The 17,669-nt window shown below is 42.7% G+C and overlaps 1 protein-coding gene across 9 annotated transcripts in view; it reads left to right on the top strand.

The window, feature by feature from the left end:
* KALRN (kalirin RhoGEF kinase) overlaps positions 1-17,669 on the top strand; it is a 790,448-nt gene that overhangs the window by 452,457 nt on the left and 320,322 nt on the right. For all 9 annotated transcript variants that reach the window (XM_075933149.1, XM_075933142.1, XM_075933143.1 and 6 more), the window contains one exon: positions 9,422-9,613. In XM_075933149.1, the coding sequence (XP_075789264.1) occupies positions 9,422-9,613 (192 nt within the window). The remainder of the gene's footprint in view (positions 1-9,421; positions 9,614-17,669) is intronic.

Here is a 17,669-nt window from a genome sequence, read left to right on the forward strand (position 1 = left end):
CTGCTGCTGGTCAGTTTCAGCGGCGGCTGAATCTGGGACCCCTGGGGCAGAGCAGCTGGGGTGCTGCCAGGTTGGTCCTGACTATTATGGCAGTTCTTATGGCCTTACTATTACACTTAGCATTTTGTCAGTTATGTTTATTCTCTAGGCTCTTAAGGGAGGAATGTTACCTAATAGCATATGCTCAGGGTGAGGCGCCAGGAACTTCTACGTTCTAGTTCTGGCTCTTACCCAAGGCCTGACTCTGTCTGTATTCTTAAGCAAGTAACTAGGGACCTTATCCAATTCCTAGTAGTCAGTCAACTGAAAGGACCCTACTTAAACAAAAACTGGTTCACACTCAAACCTTACTGCCTGAGTTTCCCATCTTTAAAGTAGGAATAATAATATTGGAATGTCCTGTGCGATAGAAAAAAGTCAGGACACAGTTGAAATGAAGGTAAAGGAAGATATTTGATAGAGCTGCTGAAGGACCCTTTATAGTCCTCTATGGCCCTACATTTCAGATTTACAGTTTAATCCAAAACTCACTGAAGCTGCTGGAGTCTTTGCCATTTACTTTAGTTCACTGCCCTCAAAACTTAGCTGACACAGAGTTAAGGTTGCTTCAGGTTAAATGCCTCATATCCTTTCAGAATGTTAAGTGCACCTGTACTTAAACTTTTGAAAACCTAGAAGTATAGAGTACACAGCTTTGGTTCAATGGCTAAGCACTTACTCTGACATCAGGCTGCCTGCAAACACTTAGGTCTGCAAGAGCCCCCGTCCTGCTGCACACCAGTAAATGAGTTTCTGTAGCTCAGCATCTTGGCTTCAGTAACTATTTTTAATATTGCTTCTTCATAGGAATTGTGGATATCAGCCACTTGTTACACTTAGAGGAACAGAACTAGCAGAATCTTGTTCAGGGTATAAGGCCACCTTTATTGTGAATTCAGAATTAATTTACTGTCACTTGTTTCTAAAATTATCCACCACACATACACACACTCATACACACAGTTCCATGGATGGGATCTAATTACCAGCCTCGGTTGCTCTTGCTAGTCCACTGGCCAGGTGGTCTAGACACAAGGAGGGGAATCGGGTCACGTCAGAATGTTCTGATGCTCCTGGAGGATGATTGTAAAACCAAAAGACCTAACCCTATAGTTTTGGACCCATTTTTAATATTGTTTAGTCCAGTAGAGATTTTCCTGTCCCGCTGCTTCATGAGTCATCAGTTAATGGCAGATGCGACTTAGATCTTCTTTTCTTGATGGAGGTTTTGTCTTTCTTTCTTGGATGAGTTCTTTTGAAAGGCTTACCTGCATTGTTCTTTGGCCACCAAGGTGTTTCTGGCAGCTGATCATTGAGATGGGCTGGCTTTGGGAGCTGGTCTCTTTACACACACCCATATTCACACTTTTAAATGAGATTACCGACACACACACTTTAAAAAGAGTTATGGCAGTGCAAAGTTTAAAATGGGGTTTCAGTTACAATATGGAGTCACTTTAGTTGCAATGTATTAACACTTTAAAATGGGATTTTAGTTACAATATAAAAAAGTTACAATAACAAATTCTTCAAAGGCCATTCTTAGTAGGCTACTAACAAATCCGTCCAAAAGTGGTTAACACCGTTTCAGTTATAAAATCCCGTGTCTAAAAAATTGGTCCACAATTATTAAGGAGACATGTCTTTTTTGGTAGCTATACTTCATTAAAAGGGCAATTTTACCCTTCAGCCCTACACACTAGCTTAGCTCAGACGTGCACAAATGGATGCCTGTTTGGGAAGGATCAGGACTATAGTTTGAGCCCCAACTGTGTGCAAACAAATTTAAAATGTAGATGTCACATGGCTAATGGGGGGGGGGGAAGCTGTATTTCAGCTCCCATGCTCAATTGATTGAGTTTGGACCAATAACTCTACTTTAGACTCCTATGAGTCATAGCAATTTTCAATATAATCACAGAATGTGTGTGGCTTTTAGAGCATTTCAAAAAATTAGCTGTTAAATAATAAGGTAGACTCAACCTTAACTATTAGAGCTAGTCAGAAAAACTTAGAAATATTTCCTATCCATTTGATCAAAAGCAAAATATTTTGCAAAGTTGTGTTCATTTGGCTGGGGGGGAAAAAAACAAAAAAGTTCAGGCAATGCTGAAACATCCCATTTTGATATTTTCAGAATTTTTAATTTTTTGTTTATAAATTTTTGTATATTATAAAATTGAAAAGTTGAAATGAAAATGACACGCTTTGATCTGAAAGGAAAAAAAAATTCAATTTTCTTTTATGGATAATTTTGAAATGTTCAGGTGGTGTTGTGATTTAAAACAAAAAAACAAATTTAAAAATCTTTCACAAAATAGAAACATTGGGCCCTCAAACAGGTATATTAACAGTAGCACCAGTGCTGCCATCCCACTATAATGGGGTTTGGGTTCATGTGGCAACAGTACTGTTGTGATGCTGTCTAATTTCACTACCTGATTCCTAGGCTGATTCCTAGACAGATGTGGTGCTAATGTCACCATCTGATTCCTATGCCTGATTCCTAGGCTGAATGAAATAGAACTGGACAGGAGTGATCACTGTTCTACAAATACTTAACTATCTCAACATTGGTATTGGGCATAGGGTATCATAGGGTATCAGTTAATGTTTCTTTCATTGTTTCAGTGACAGCAGAATCACAGAGCTGAGCTTCACCATGCAAAATACCATGAGATTTTGACTTTTATTTATGTTAAATACATGCACAAGGAGGTGTGCAATGTACTGACACTCTATGAAAATGTCAGTAATTTTTTTCTTAAGAAGCCTTTATTTGTCTCCTATAGTTTATCAAATCCTTAATAATGATGAAACAACACTTCCTTTTTTCCCCCCAACATTACATAAGAACATAAGAACAGCCATACTGCATCAGACCAAAGGTCCATCTAGCTCAGTATCCTGTCTGCCAACAGTGGCCAATAGCAGATGCCTCAGAGGGAGTGAACAGAACAGGCAATCATCGCATGATCCCTCTCCTGTCAACCATATTCAGCCCCCTGACAAACAGAGGCTTGGGGCAGCATTCCCATTTTCTCCACACAAGCTCATCTGAAGAAGTGGGATTTGCCCATGAAAGCTCATGATTCTCTCTCTCTCTCGTTAGTTTCTAAGGCTACATCTACACTGCAGGCTTCTTGTGCAAGAACTGTTTTATGCAAGGGTTCTTGTACAAAAGGTCTTGCACAAGAGCGCGTCCACACCGTCACGTAGTTTTGCGCAAGAGATGTGCTTGCTCCCCTGTGGCGGCTTGGCTGAGTGGCGCAGAAGTCAGCCGAGCACCACGGCGGGAGGCGAAAGGGCGCGGGGACGTGCGGCGTGACAGCGGCTCCAGGCCCTGCCCCCTGTCCATGAACGTCACCGCCCTGCCCCCCTTCGCCTCTTGCCATGGTGCTCGGCTGACTTCTGCGCTGCTCAGCCAAGCCGTCGTGTGGGAGAAGTGGCGCAAGCGACCGTTTTGGCTCTGCACTCCCCATGCAGCACGGGGAGTGCGGAGCCCAAACAGCCATTTGGGCTCCGCGGTCCCCTGAGTGAGAGGCAGGAGGGGGAGGGGAAGAGAGACAGAAAGAGAGGCAGGAGGCGGAGGAGAGCTGAGGGGGGGGGCAGGCAGGAGGAGGAGGAGAGAGAGACGGAGCGAGAGACCGGAGGCTCAGGAGAGAAGACTGACGTGGAGGAGAGACATGAAAATCCCGCCCTATGACGGGCTAATTGGCTAGTTTCAAAATAATGGACTTGCATGTAGATTATTTCAAAATAATGTTATTTCAAAATAATGTTATTTTGAAATAATGTTGCTGTTTAGGCATGCCCTAAGGTGCCATGCAACTACTCATTGTTTTTAAAGTTACAGACTAACACCACTACCCCTCTGAGACAAATAGAGTGAATGTTGGTATCTGACCCCATAGTAATATTTGATAACTAACATTACTGATTATACATGGAGAGATGGATTTTAGCTGCAATCTTTTCCATAATCATATTTACTATTTCTTATACATTGAAAATAAAAACAAAACTTTGATAGTTCTTTTTAAATGAATTCCAAAAGCACAAATTAGAGAGATTTCCATTCTGAGGCCTCAGGCCTGAAGTGTTTTTCATTTTCTTGTGATTGCAGATTTCATGAGTTTCAGATTAGTACAGAAAGGTTATTAAGAGATTTGAGATGAAAATTGGTTTTGTGCTTGAAATGGCACCTAAGTGTTACAAACTGCCATTGAGTAGATCAGTGGGATAGCATTTCAAGGATTTCCTCATTACAGTCTGTTCTTTTGGAGGCTAATGCATTGTTGGGGGGAGGAGGGAGAAATCTTACATCAATAAGAAAAACCTTCAACTGTCAAATAAAAAATAATCCAGCAGAAGGTTATTAACCAATGAAACTGTTACTGTTACTATTTAACCGTCAACTGTCTCTACCAAATCTGCATATTCAAGAGACTTACTGCAAATGAATCAGCCCTGTAGAAAAGTGACTAGCTGCCTCAGTAGCATTGTTTTCCAGAGGTTTGGGGAGCCATACGGCGCAGCTGCAGGGAAGAGGTTGTACATTGTCTCCACTTTGCCAGCAAAAGTAATTTTACTCACAGGCTACATTAACTCGTCTAGTTTCCCATCTCTGCTCTTTCATACTGGTTGACAAGCCAAGCTCTGATAACTCAGCTTCAATGGAGACACTCTATCTGGAAGGAAAGTGGGGGAATATAGAATCTCAGCAGTTCTGCAGTGACACGGATACTATATTTCTGATAAATCCTTCAAGATATACATAATAATGGGTCAACCAAGTGGGGTTTGGACCTTCTTTTGGTGAGAGGACAGATAAGGGTGTTCAAGAAGATCTCCTCAATGGGCATTTCAAATATTTCATCCTCCAAAAATCCCTGGTTTTGGTTTTTCATATGTGTTGAAGGGAAATCTGGTTCAAAATATTATTAATGTAGAATCAAAAGAGCAAGAGGAGCTACAAACACATAAGACAAGATCTTTGCCCTGAAGAACTTACAGCAGGGATAATCAATAGGCAGACTGTAGGCCAAACGTGGACCTCAGTCACTTTTGATTGGACTCTGAAATCTTTTTATCTTTTTTTAATTACTATTATTTGCTCTAGCATCTGGATCTTGACAATAGCATGACTAAATATTTAGACCATGGCAAAAAATAATTGACTACCCTTGTCTTACAGTGTAACTAGAGAAGGAATTGATGAGGTATATGGAATGACATATGAAAGCAAGTGAAACAGCAATGAAATACCAATTTAGGACACAGCTTGTTAGCTTCCCCTTAGATGGATTTTTTATTAGCACTCCTTTGCTGGTGGGCTGGGGAGAGTTAATTTTCTGGAAAATGTGTGTTTAAAATAAGAATGTGCAGGTAAAGCTTGATCTACAATGAAACACTTGAGTACACTTCACAGACTGCAGGTGTGTTTTATTAGTTTATTTGGGGGGAAAAGACTCTGTGCTTCCTTAATAAATAGTTGCTGTTTTTGTATTCCTTTATGTCAAAGGATGACAGTTCCTTTGTGTGTACACCAAGGTCTGAACTTCAAATTTAGTTCAGATAACTCTCAAAGGTTACTTGCCTTTCTAGAGTTTACCTGAACCACTTGTCTGCAAAGCTCAGTTGGAAATCTCTAAAGAACAGGCTTTGTGATTTCACTGAGGCAGGAAATGCCCAAGAACAGATTCTCCTGTAATATTTTCCATCTATTCCATGTCCTGCCTGGGATCTGGAAGGGCAGAGATTCATGAAAACATAAAAATATCCTCTAGAACTCAAGAAATATTTCATCCATGTTTGTTCATTTATATATAATTGGTACACAACTGCACCTCCTGAATGAGAGCACCAACATATACTATGCTTCAGAGAGAGACAGGGCCTTCTCAAGTTCCCTTTCCACATCACACAGCAGGAGTGAACTCATTGCCTCTCCTTTTAGGATGGAATGGGCAATACAAAAACAGCCGCCCACAGGCATAATCCCTGGCAGGTGGCCATCACTATATTTACTTTCACCTCCATAGGTATTTGAGGATCACAGTTCTGGTTGATCGTGAATCACTGTCCGTGGACAATTCGAGCAGTGGGAAGCGTCACAGACCAGGACGCTGCTTCTCGACACTCACATGGGCCATGAACGGTGATTCGTGGCCAACCAGGGCTGCGATTTTCCAATACTTGCAGAGGCATAAGTAAAAATGGAGGTATGAGCTACTAGGAACTGACCCTGTGGACTGGATCCAGCCCACATACCAGAATTTGCCCACCCCTGCTTTAGGAGGATGCATGTTCAGATAGCTCCATTGTTATAGATCAGAGGTGGGGAAAAGGGCCTCCGTGGGCCGGATCCGGCCTGCCAAGCAGGTTGAACCAGCCCGTGGAGGCCCTGCCACTCCCCTGCCCAATTCAGGCCTGAGGGCGGGGGAGTGCACGAAACTTGCTCCCACCCTGGCAGGACCACGCAGCGCTTTGAAGCACAATGCGCTCCTCCCAGAGCGGAAGGAGACGTCACGCACTACCCCGCCCCCAACCCCTGATTGACCTGGGGGTGGGAGACACATGCAAGTTTCCTCCGCCCTCCCCCCTGCCCTGTGAGGAGCACACTTCAAAGTGCCATATGCTCACATAGGGTGGGGGCAGGGCACTCCCCCTGCCCCCAAGCCAATCAGGGCCTAGGGGCAGGGGAGCTGCGTGAAGCTTCCTTCATTCTGCCCCAGCCCTGCGAGGAGCGGGTGGCACTTCTAAATGCCATGTGCTCCTCGCAGGGCGGGAGAAGGCTTCGCGTGCTCCCCTACCCCCAGGCCTTGATTGGCCTGGGTGTGGGGGAGTGTGCAAAGCCTCTTCCCACCCTGTCAGGGGCTTGGGTGCCTAGTGGGAAGGAGGGGCAAAGGGCTTCCCCACCCCCAGACCAATCATGGTTTGTGGGTGGGGTAGCCCAGAAGCATCCTGGCCACGCCCCTTCGGGGCTACCCAAAAATTTTTGAAGTGGCCCCCAGCCAAAAATAATTGCCCACCCCAATATAGACTATGGCCACACCATTCCTTGGCCAGGAATCCCTTCCAGGGATTCCAGCTGAGGCCTACCTAAATCTCCTTTGTTGCAATTTAAGCCCATTGCTTCTTGTCCCATTATCAGAGGCTAAGGAGAATGATCTAACTCTATCCTTTTAGGTATTTGAAAGCTGCTATCGTGTCCCTTCTCAGTCTTTTCTTTTCCATAGTAAACATACCCAATTCTTTCAATCTTCCGTCATGGGTCATGTTTCCTAGACCTTTACTCTTTTGTATTGCTCTTCTTTGGACCTTTTCCAATTTCTACACATCTTTTCTGAAGTGTGCTGCCTAGAACTGGACACAGTATTCCAGTTGTGGCCTAGTTAGTGCAAAGGAGAGCAGAAGAATTACTTTTTGTGTGTTGCTTACAACACTCTTGTATGCATCCCAGAATGACGTTTGCTTTCTTTTTGGCAACAGTTGACTCATATTCAGTTTGTGGTCCACTATGACCCCTAGATTCCTTTCTGTAGTACTCCTTCCTAGATAATCACTTCCCATTTTGTATGTGTGAAACTGATTGTTCCTCCCTACATGGAGTACTTCACATTTGTCTTTACTGAGCTTCATCCTATTTATTTCAGACCATTTCTCCAGTTTGTCCAGATCATTTTGGATTATGACCCTGTCCTCCAAAGCACTTGCAGCTCCTTTGAGCTTGGTATCATCTGCAAACTTTATGTCGTTACTTAAATTGTTGATGAAGAACAGAACCAGTTCCTAAACTGATCCCTGCAGAACCCTACTTGTTATGCCCTTCCAGCAAGATTGAACCGTTAATAACTACTCTCTGAGAATGGCTATGCAGCCAGTTACACACCCACCTTAGTCACCCCATGAACATTGTATTTCTTTAATTTATTGATAAGAAGGCCATGTGAGACTGTATAAATACTTTACTAAAGTCTAGGTATATCACATCTGCTACTTCCCCCTTATCCACAAGGCTTGTTATCCTATCAAAGAAAGGTATCAGGTTATTTGATATGATTTGTTCTTTACAAACCCATGTTAACTGTTATTTATCATCTTCTTATCCTCCAGATGTTTTCAGATGGATTCCTTCATTATTTTTGCTCCATTATCTTTCCTGACACAGAATTTTAGCTGACTGGTGTGTAGATTGCAGGGTTGTCCTTATTTCCCTTTTTATAAATGGGCACCACATTTGCCTTTTTCCAGTCTTCTGGAATCTCTCCTGTCTTCATGACATTTCAAAGATGATAACTAATGGCTCAAATACTTCTTCAAAGAGCTCCTTGAGTTGCATTGATAACAAACATATTATTGTTAGACTTCACCTCGGAGTACAGAATGTGCTGTCACCTGAGAAAACTGGTGGAGAGTGTTATTAAAACCATAAATAAAGGCAAGGAAATTAAACACACACACACACAAAAAGTCTTACTGTCATTTATTCCTCTCCAGGTAAAGTGATGGTGATAAAAGTATCTGTGAGTGAAATAGGCTCTTTGGGGTACTGTCATTTTCGAGCTTGGTTTCCCTGTTATAGGGAGATTTTTCAGACAAATTTGACCCCAAAATTTAAATTTTATTAAATTGAGCTTTGCAGATTCTGAGAGAGATGGAACTGTATTTCTTAGTTTCCCATCTGTAAAAAAGAGATAATAGGACTTCCTTGTCTCCCAGGCGAGTTATGAGGATAAATACATTAAAGAACTGTGAAATGCTCAGCTACTCGAGTGATAAGAGCCAGGTAAGTATCTAAGACATACTGGCGATTTTGTGATTCATAAGTAATCTCATCATACCAGTCCATGGTAGGAGTGATTGGCTCTTTTTTATTAATCAAGTGTACAGTAGATAAGAGCAAACAAAGAAACAATTTGAACACAAAATTTCACACTGAAAGGCAATCATTTCTTGCAGATGAGATGTTTCAGCATAAAATTATTACATGTAATATGATAGCCATTAGGAATCCATCGTAACCAATGTACTGCCAAGTGTTGTGTAAAACAACTTCTACCTCTGAAGTGGTTAACTCCAGTTGCTTCATTACTGTATCTTTGAGAAATTTCAGCATTCTGGTAAAAATCAAGTACAGAATCATATTTATCTGTCAGGCAGGCTAGCACTATAATGGTGTGCATTTCAAACAAGAAACTATTTAATGCATATTCAGGGATTAGTCTGTGTGGGTTAATACTTGCTCCTCTCACAGATGGCAGCACCAGAGGGAATTATTACCATTATTTTACACTCGCTTTCTTGCTTTTAAAAGTGCAAGCAGCAGTTTACTTGCCACATATTACTCATACTCTGTTCCTTGCTTTTTTGCTGGTAGAATACATACACAAATGCAGACAAGCTTTTAGAGGCTGCAGAGCAGTTGGCTCAGACTGGGGAATGTGACCCTGAAGAGATCTACAAAGCAGCCCGGCATCTGGAAGTGCGGATTCAGGACTTTGTGCGGAGAGTGGAACAGAGGAAACTTCTCTTGGATATGTCTGTCTCCTTCCACACTCATACCAAAGAGGTAAGATGCACGTGATGGAATTTCTCTATATTACACAATAATGCAACAGACTTATAATTTACAAGGTAAAAGCTAAAAGAACGCGAACAGGATGCATTTATTGCACAGGGCAAATGCCAAATTCCTGCATTGTTTGATTTGGATCTTTGGGCCCTGACTTCAGTAAAGTGGAGAAAATGCGCTTAAACCATTTGTATGCATGCTGTGGAACAGTAAACTAGTGCAACACTATGCCCTCTTTCCCCCCGCTCCCTCCCCCAAAAAAGCCAAACAGTGGTTAATTCACAATTAAAAGGTGGCACTGTAAAATAAGTGGCCATTTATACTATGGGTACACTTAGACTGCAGGGTTTTTCCAGGATCCTGGAGGTATCCTGGAAAAACTCCACCACGTTCAGGGAACGCATTTGCTCTTCCGCTTTTTTTTGCGGAAGAGCAAATGTACTCTTTCGGGGAGCTCTGTATACCTCTTCTGGAAAAGCAATCGGAAAAAGCCTATAGTGTAGACATAGCCTATGTTTGAGATCTTTTGTAACAACATCAATTAGATTAAACCCATTAGACATAAATGTGCCTGCAGTGTGATATGTACTCCTTAAGGAATTCTGTTTTAATGTAGCATCAATTAATATAGCCATTATTACTGTTCCTAGAAAAATTAACATAGCCATTATTACTTAGAGTCACTAGAAAAATTAAACTGGTTAATGAAGCTGATTTTTGTTTTCAAAATTAACCATAAGAGGTTATAAGTACACATACACATGAGGTTTTGATGACTCAGTGAGAACCTGAGTGCATGCTGTTTAGTGTAAAAAGTGAAAAACATTCAAAGATAAGGCTGTCTCAACACAGATACCATGGACAAGACATCAAGTAGGAGGTCACTGAGGATGTAATTAAAGCATACCTCACATTTTTCTGTAGACCATTCAACAATGAGGCTGTGTCTACATTGGCATCCCTTTCCGGAAAAGGGATGCTAATGAGACACTTCGGAATTGCAAATCCGCGGGGGATTTAAATATCCCCCGCGGCATTTGCATTTACATGGCTGCCGCTTTTTTCTGGCTCGGGGTTTTTGCCGGAGAAAAGCGCCAGTCTAGACGCGATTTTCCGGAAAATAAGCCCTTGAAAGTAGGAATAAGGGATCTTCCGGAAAAGGGCAATTCCGAAGTGTCTCATTAGCATCCCTTTTCCGGAAAGGGATGCCAATGTAGACACAGCCTGAATGACTATTAAAGATGGGCTTTTTCTGAGATGGAATTAGTCAGAATCACTATTTTCATGCTTTGTAGCATCTGTTTGCAAGATCACACTTGATCCATAAAGATGCTCTTATTAGCTGAAAGTTTTGTCTATATTAGTTGAATTCCAAATTACGAAAAAAAGTCATTTATAATGGGCTTGAACAAAGTGGGGGAACGTTCATAAACAAAAATCAAAGGTAGCCTCCTTGAAAGTATTAATGATTTGCAGTATATGCCTCACTTTTAGTAAATCTTAGAGATAAAGTAATGAAATATTGGAAGAGCAGGGTGCACACAGTTTCAATAAAGGTCCTGATTCTGTAATGCACATTAAAAAAAATGAGGAGTAACGTTAGTTTGAACCAAGGGGTTCAAAACGTTAGTTTGAACCAAGGGGCACACTTTCACTTTCGAAACAGCTGTTGAGTGGAGTAACGCGCCGGCGAGGTCATGCTAATGAAGCGCAGGATATTTAAATTCCTGCTTCGTTAGCAATTTCAGTCGCCTACATTTGCATCCCTAGTTCGAACTAGGGAGCAAGTGTAGAAGTACTCCATGATACTATATTCAGTATATTATACTAAATTTGTTAGTCTCTAAGGTGCGACAGGACCACTCATTGTTGTTTACTACCCTTCTGAGACTTTTTGTGGTGAATCAGCCCAGAATCTCTGTCAGGATAAAATTCTCCTTGCTGCAGAAAGAATAATACTAGAACCTTTGTACTGTATAAACTCTACCTGGTTTTGATGCAGGAGATATGAGAGAAGACCACAATGTGCACTATTTACATCAGACGTGGATTTTGCAAACCCACCTGGAGCCGATTCAAAGGCTTCAGTGACAGCAGACCAGGGAAGGAGCCATAGATCCTTGCTTATGGGAAGTCAGTGGTTTTGATAGCCTTTGGAATGAGTACAGAAATGCTGCAGGTGGAACTGTAGTCCATAGCTGTCACAAGGATCTGGGAGATGCATAGTAGCTCTGCTATATAGGGGAAGCTTTCACTTCTCTAGACTTTTGGCACTTATTTCACTATGTGTGGTAGGACTGAATTTCATCCCCTGGTTACTGTCTTCATTCCACTAGCATGTTTCAATATCTTAGATTAGAAGCACTGATATTAATCACATGGCCCTAACAGCATGTTTTTTGCCAAAATGGTTTAGTGAAGAAATTGCAGTGGTTTTAGTATTCATCTGCCAGATGTAGCAAACACTGAAGAGACAATGAAGTAAATTAAGAGTGCCAGAGTGAGCTGGTGCAAAGGACAAAATGTTATAACAATAGAGTCTAGGCACATGCTTGGATCTAGGTTTGTCTTTTCATAATATAAATAGGCTGTCCTAAGTGAAAATGACTCATTGCTTGGCTTTGTTTGGACCTTGAATTTTAACAAACATAAATTAACCAACATAAATGTTGTTTTTCAGTATGGCTGTAAAATAGATGATTGAACTCTTTAAAGGTGAAGAAATTATACTCCTTTTCCATCTTTCCCTATGGTAGTGTTTAAACCAGTGGTCCCCAACCTTTTGAGGTTGTCCGGCGCCAGGGGGCGTGGCCGTTCGCCCGCCGGGCGCCAGGGGGTGGGGACACTTGCGCGCCCGGGGGCGCCCCCCCCATAGCCGCATGCCCGGGGGCGGCCCCCGCCATAGCCGCATGCCCGGGGGCGGCCCCCGCCATAGCCGCATGCCCAGGGTCGGGGGCCCCCCCATAGCCACGCGCCCGGGGCCGCCGCTCCCCCTCCCCCCGCAAGTGCCGCGCGCCCGGGGCCGGCGCTTCCGCCCCTCCCCCCCGCAAGCGCCGTGCGCCCGGGCCAGCGCTTCCCCCCCTCCCTCCCCCGCAAACGCCGCGCGCCCGGGGCTTCCCTCCCTCCCCCCCGCAAGCACCACGTGCCCGGGGCCGGCGCTCCCCCCCCCCCGCTATGGTGCCCGCGGGCACCGTGTTGGGGACCACGGGTTTAAACTCTTTGCCCATTTCTATGTTAGCTAACTTTCTTCATAGGAATATAGAGATTTCTTGATCTCCAATTGAAACCCAGTCCATGACCACTTTGAGAATACCAAGGGTCACACAAATCAGTCTTGAACAAACTCCTGCTTGTGAGATGAATAAACTTATTTTAAAATAGTTATTTTAAGAGTTGTTATTTTGAAATAATTTATTTCAAAATAATCTGCTATTATCGATAGACCTGTTGTTTACATCGCAGTGCCTTTTTTTGTTCTGTGCCCAGTCACACTTTTAGCTTGTAGACTCCTCAGGGCAGGTATTGTGCTGTTGTCTGACATATTAAACAAGCTTAAGAGGGGTATCCAAGTTAGTCTGTAACCGGAAAAACTTAAAAAACAACAAATAGTCTGGTATCACTTTAAAGACTAACAAAACATGTAGATGGTATCATGAGCTTTCGTGGGCACAGCCATGGGCACCCACATGGCACCACATTATGCCAACATCTTTATGGCTGACCTTGAACAATGTTTCCCCAGCTCTTGCCTCCTAACACCTTTACTCTATTTACGTTACATCGATGACATCTTCATCATATGGACCCACGGGAAAGAGACCACTGAAGAATTTCACAAAGATTTCAACAACTTCCACCCCACATCAACCTCAGCCTGGATGAGTCCACATGAAAAAATCCACGTTCTTGACACTACAGTACAATTAAATGATGGATAAATGTCCACCACTATATACCGGAAACCTGCCAACCCCTACACTTACCTTCATGCGTCTAGCTTCTATCCCAGACACATTTCTCAATCTATTGTATGGAGCCAAGCCCTAAGATACAACCAGATTTGCTCCAATCCCGCAGAGTCAAAAACATACAGGGTCTATATAGAGCATTCCTAAAACTGAAATACACACCTGGTAAAGTGAAAAAACAGATTGACAGAGCCAAAAAAGTACCCAGACATGAACTCCCTCAATATAGGCCCAAAAGAGAAAACAACAGAATTCCACTTGTCATCACCTACAGTCCACAACTTAAACCCCTTCGATGCATTATCAAAAATCTACAACCTATCCTGGAAAATGACCCCTCACTCTCAGAGGCCTTGGGGGAAAGGCCAATTCTCACTTACAGACAACCCCCTAAACTGAAACAAATTATTTCTGGTAATCACACAGTACAGCTACACCATAAGCATCCAGGAACCCACCCCTGCAATCAGCCCCAGTGCCAACTCATCTACACAAGCGTTTTCATCACTGGACCCAACCACATCAGCAGCTCATTTAACTGTACATACACTAATGTGATCCATGCCATCAATGTATATCAGCCAAACTGTACAGTTTCTATGGGAAAGAACTGATGGACACAAATCAGATATACCTATCTCATAGAGCTGGAAGGGACCTTGAGAGGTCACTGAGTTTAGTCCCCTGCCCTCATGGCAGGACCAAGTACCATCCCTGACAGATTTGCCTTAGATCTGTAAATGGCCCTCTCAAGAATTGAGCTCACAAGCCTGGGTTTAGTAGGCTAATGCTCAAACCACTGAGCTATCCCTCCTGCCCTAGATTTGAGAAGGCAACACACAAAAACCTGTTGGAGAACACTTTCCTCTTCCTGGACACTCATTAATGGATCTCCAAGTTGCTGTTTTGTTTCAGACCAATTCCACAAGCCAAATACACAGAGAAGGATTGGAGCTTAACTTCATTCACAAGTTTAATTTGTATACTAATGGTTTGAATTGTGATATCAATGGCTCGCACATTATCAACTGACCAAACAATGAAGGTGCTAATGGTTCTTGATGTCTGTGTAGAATCTGATGTTGGTCATCTTCCTTTCCAAGTACTAACTAATGGTTCTTATCAGCCTCTTTTAACTATTTAGTCTTTGAGATGCTACTAAACTAATTGTTGTTTTTTAAGTTTTTCCTATTACAGACTCACTCAGCTATCCCCCTGAAGCTTATCTACTCACTGTCTTTTTTTCTTCCTCCCCTTCATTTTTTCCCCCTTCTCTCCCCCCTTCCCTCCTTCCCTTATTTATTCTTGGATCTGGACTTCCAACACTCCGCTCATCTGAAGAAGTGGGTTGTGCCCACAAGAGCTTATGAAACCATCAACATGTTTTGTTAGTCTTTAACGTGCTACTAGACTATTTGTTGTTTTTTAAGTTTTTCCAGTTACAGACTAACTCGGCTACCCCCTGAAGCTTTTTAGTATTAGTAATTAGCAAGTGTACTAAGGGATCATTTAAGGTGTTGTAGTACTTCAGCAGTCATAGGTATAAAAGAGGTAGCTAATAGGTTACTGATTGTTGTAATAAGCCATAAATCCAGTGTCTCTGTTCAGTCCTTCGGTATCTAGCTGCATTATGAATTTAAGCTCTCAGGTTTCCTTTGAGGATGAGGACTGATAGGTGACACATGGAGTGATCACTTTGTGTAATGCAGTTCCCCATATGTGACTGGGTGTTTTTGTCTTTTATCATTTTCCTGTGTGAGTTCATTTCAGAATGTAGTGATTATCTGGTTTCACCCATCCCAAATAGTTACTGTCAGTCCCCGTAATACACGAGGTTCGAAGGGATGCCGGAAAGGATGAGACCACAACGGGGGTTTTAAAAAGCACAAACTGATTTTATTTTGATGGAGCCAGACAATCATCAGAACAAAAATTAAACAGATTGCCAGACAACACAAAACAATTCCCTGAGGCATTTCTAAATCACAATAATTCCCAATAACTGCCCAGGGGTTAGGAACAGTTGAATTAACACTGGTATTGTTCATAGGGCTGATTATTTACACAACTTTATACAAGGAAACAGTAAAAAACCTAAACCACAACTATTTATAAACTAACTTAGTAACTTTTTAGCCACTGTCACTTGGCAAGCAATAAGGACAACTAAAAAATCAATTAGGATAGGGATGATGGCGGGGGGGGGGGGGGGGGGAGGGAGGAGGTTATACCAGTTCTGGAGACAGCAGGAACACAAGTACCGGTCACATGCTCATAAACTATCTCCACTCGGGTCGACCAACTCGGAGTACGCTCAGTAAGACTCGAGAGCGGGGGGTGCAAGGCGTCTGGGTGATCAGGCCAGGTGTTCACTCGATGCGAATCCCCCGTGAGAGAGGGGCTGCCTGCCTGTTTTATTGCCTGTGAACTTATCACTCCATAGGTTGGTTTTTGCTGCAGTGGGTGGAGTAGCAGGCCTGAGCACAAGTCAGCCCATTGGCTGATCTTTCACTGCAATGGGTGGAGCGAGCAGGGGAAGATTATTAATTTACATGCCCTTATATGGAAAACACTCCACCTCACAGACAGAGCCCCCTATACCAGCCTTAGAGGTATTACAGGATATGGCTCCCTGCGATGGGCAGCCATTTCTGATGTTCTGTCTCGGACAGTTACTACTGAGGTATTTAGAGCACTGGGTAAGGTATGCCACATGTTGTGATAAGCATATGTAGGATCCACAACTCTTGAAAGGTATATTCCGGAATGTGTTGATCATTGTAGAAGTGGAAATATGTCTGTAGGTTTTTCATCTATTGTTCTGTCAGAGTTTGGTGCTGCTTTGAGTTGGTGCATTCTGGTTTTGGGAAGCTTGATTCTGATGATGAGTTTGGAGAGGTTGGGGGATTGTTTGAAGGCCAGAAGTGGGAGTGAAGGAAAGATTTCCTTCAGGATGGGGCCCCATCAAGTATGTCTTCATCCAGTGCGCTTAGTGCCCCAGTAACAAGTATGTGGGTGAATCCAGACAATCACTACACTCTTAAATGAACTTCCACAGGAAAATGATAGCAGGCAAAAACACCATATTGCCTGTGGGTAAATTCTTTTTACAAAGACTCAAAGTCTCAGAGGCGTAGCCATGCTAGTCTGTATTTGCAAAACCACACCTTACAAAAGAATTTCAAAAACAGGTTGCAAAGGGAGACAGATGAACAGGAATTAATTTGCAAATTCCACACTATGAATTTAAGATTGAATAAGGATTTAAATTGGTTAACGCTTTACAAAGACAAGTATCAGAGGGGGAGCCGTGCTAGTCTGAATCTGCAGAAGCAACGAGGAATCCTGTGGCACCTTATAGACTAACAGATTTATTGAAGCATAAGATTTCGTGGGCAAAGACCCACTTTGCCACATGAATCTGATGGAGTGGGTCTTTGCCCATGAAAGCTTATGCTCCAATAAATCTGTTAGCCTATAAGGTGCCACAGGACTCCTCATTACAAAGACAATTTCCCTTCTCTGGATATTCACATTTCCAAATCAAATGCTGTGAATGATCCATTTCCACCCTGACTTGATTAGCTTCATTAACATAAGCAACTTCTTCCTTATATATACTCCTGTTTCTGTAACTTCCACTCCAATTCATCTGATGAAGTGGGTTTTACCCATGAAAGCTTATGGCCCTAATAAATCTCTAAGGCTGTGTCCAGACTCAAGGGTTTTTTCGAAAAAAGTAGCCTTTTTTCGAAAAAACTTCACCTGCGTCTAGACTACAGCCGTGTTCTTTCGAAATTAAATTGAAAGCACACGGCTTTTCTTTCAACGGTGGTAAACCTCATTTCACGAGGAAGAACGCCTTTTTTCGAAAGTGCTCTTTCGAAAAAAGGCGTTCTTGAATGCAAACAGGGCTTCTTCGAAAGAGAGCATCCAGACTGCCTGGGTGCTTTCTTTCGAAAAAGCGGCTTGCTTTTTCGAAAGTACTACTTGCAGTCTAGACGCTCTTTTTCGAAAGAAGTTTGCAGTCTAGACGTAGCCTATGTCTCTAAGGTCTCACAGGATTCCTCATTACCTCTTCACAA

The sequence above is a fragment of the Pelodiscus sinensis genome, chromosome 7 (genome assembly GCF_049634645.1).
Source record: "Pelodiscus sinensis isolate JC-2024 chromosome 7, ASM4963464v1, whole genome shotgun sequence".
Lineage (NCBI taxonomy): Eukaryota > Metazoa > Chordata > Testudines > Trionychidae > Pelodiscus > Pelodiscus sinensis.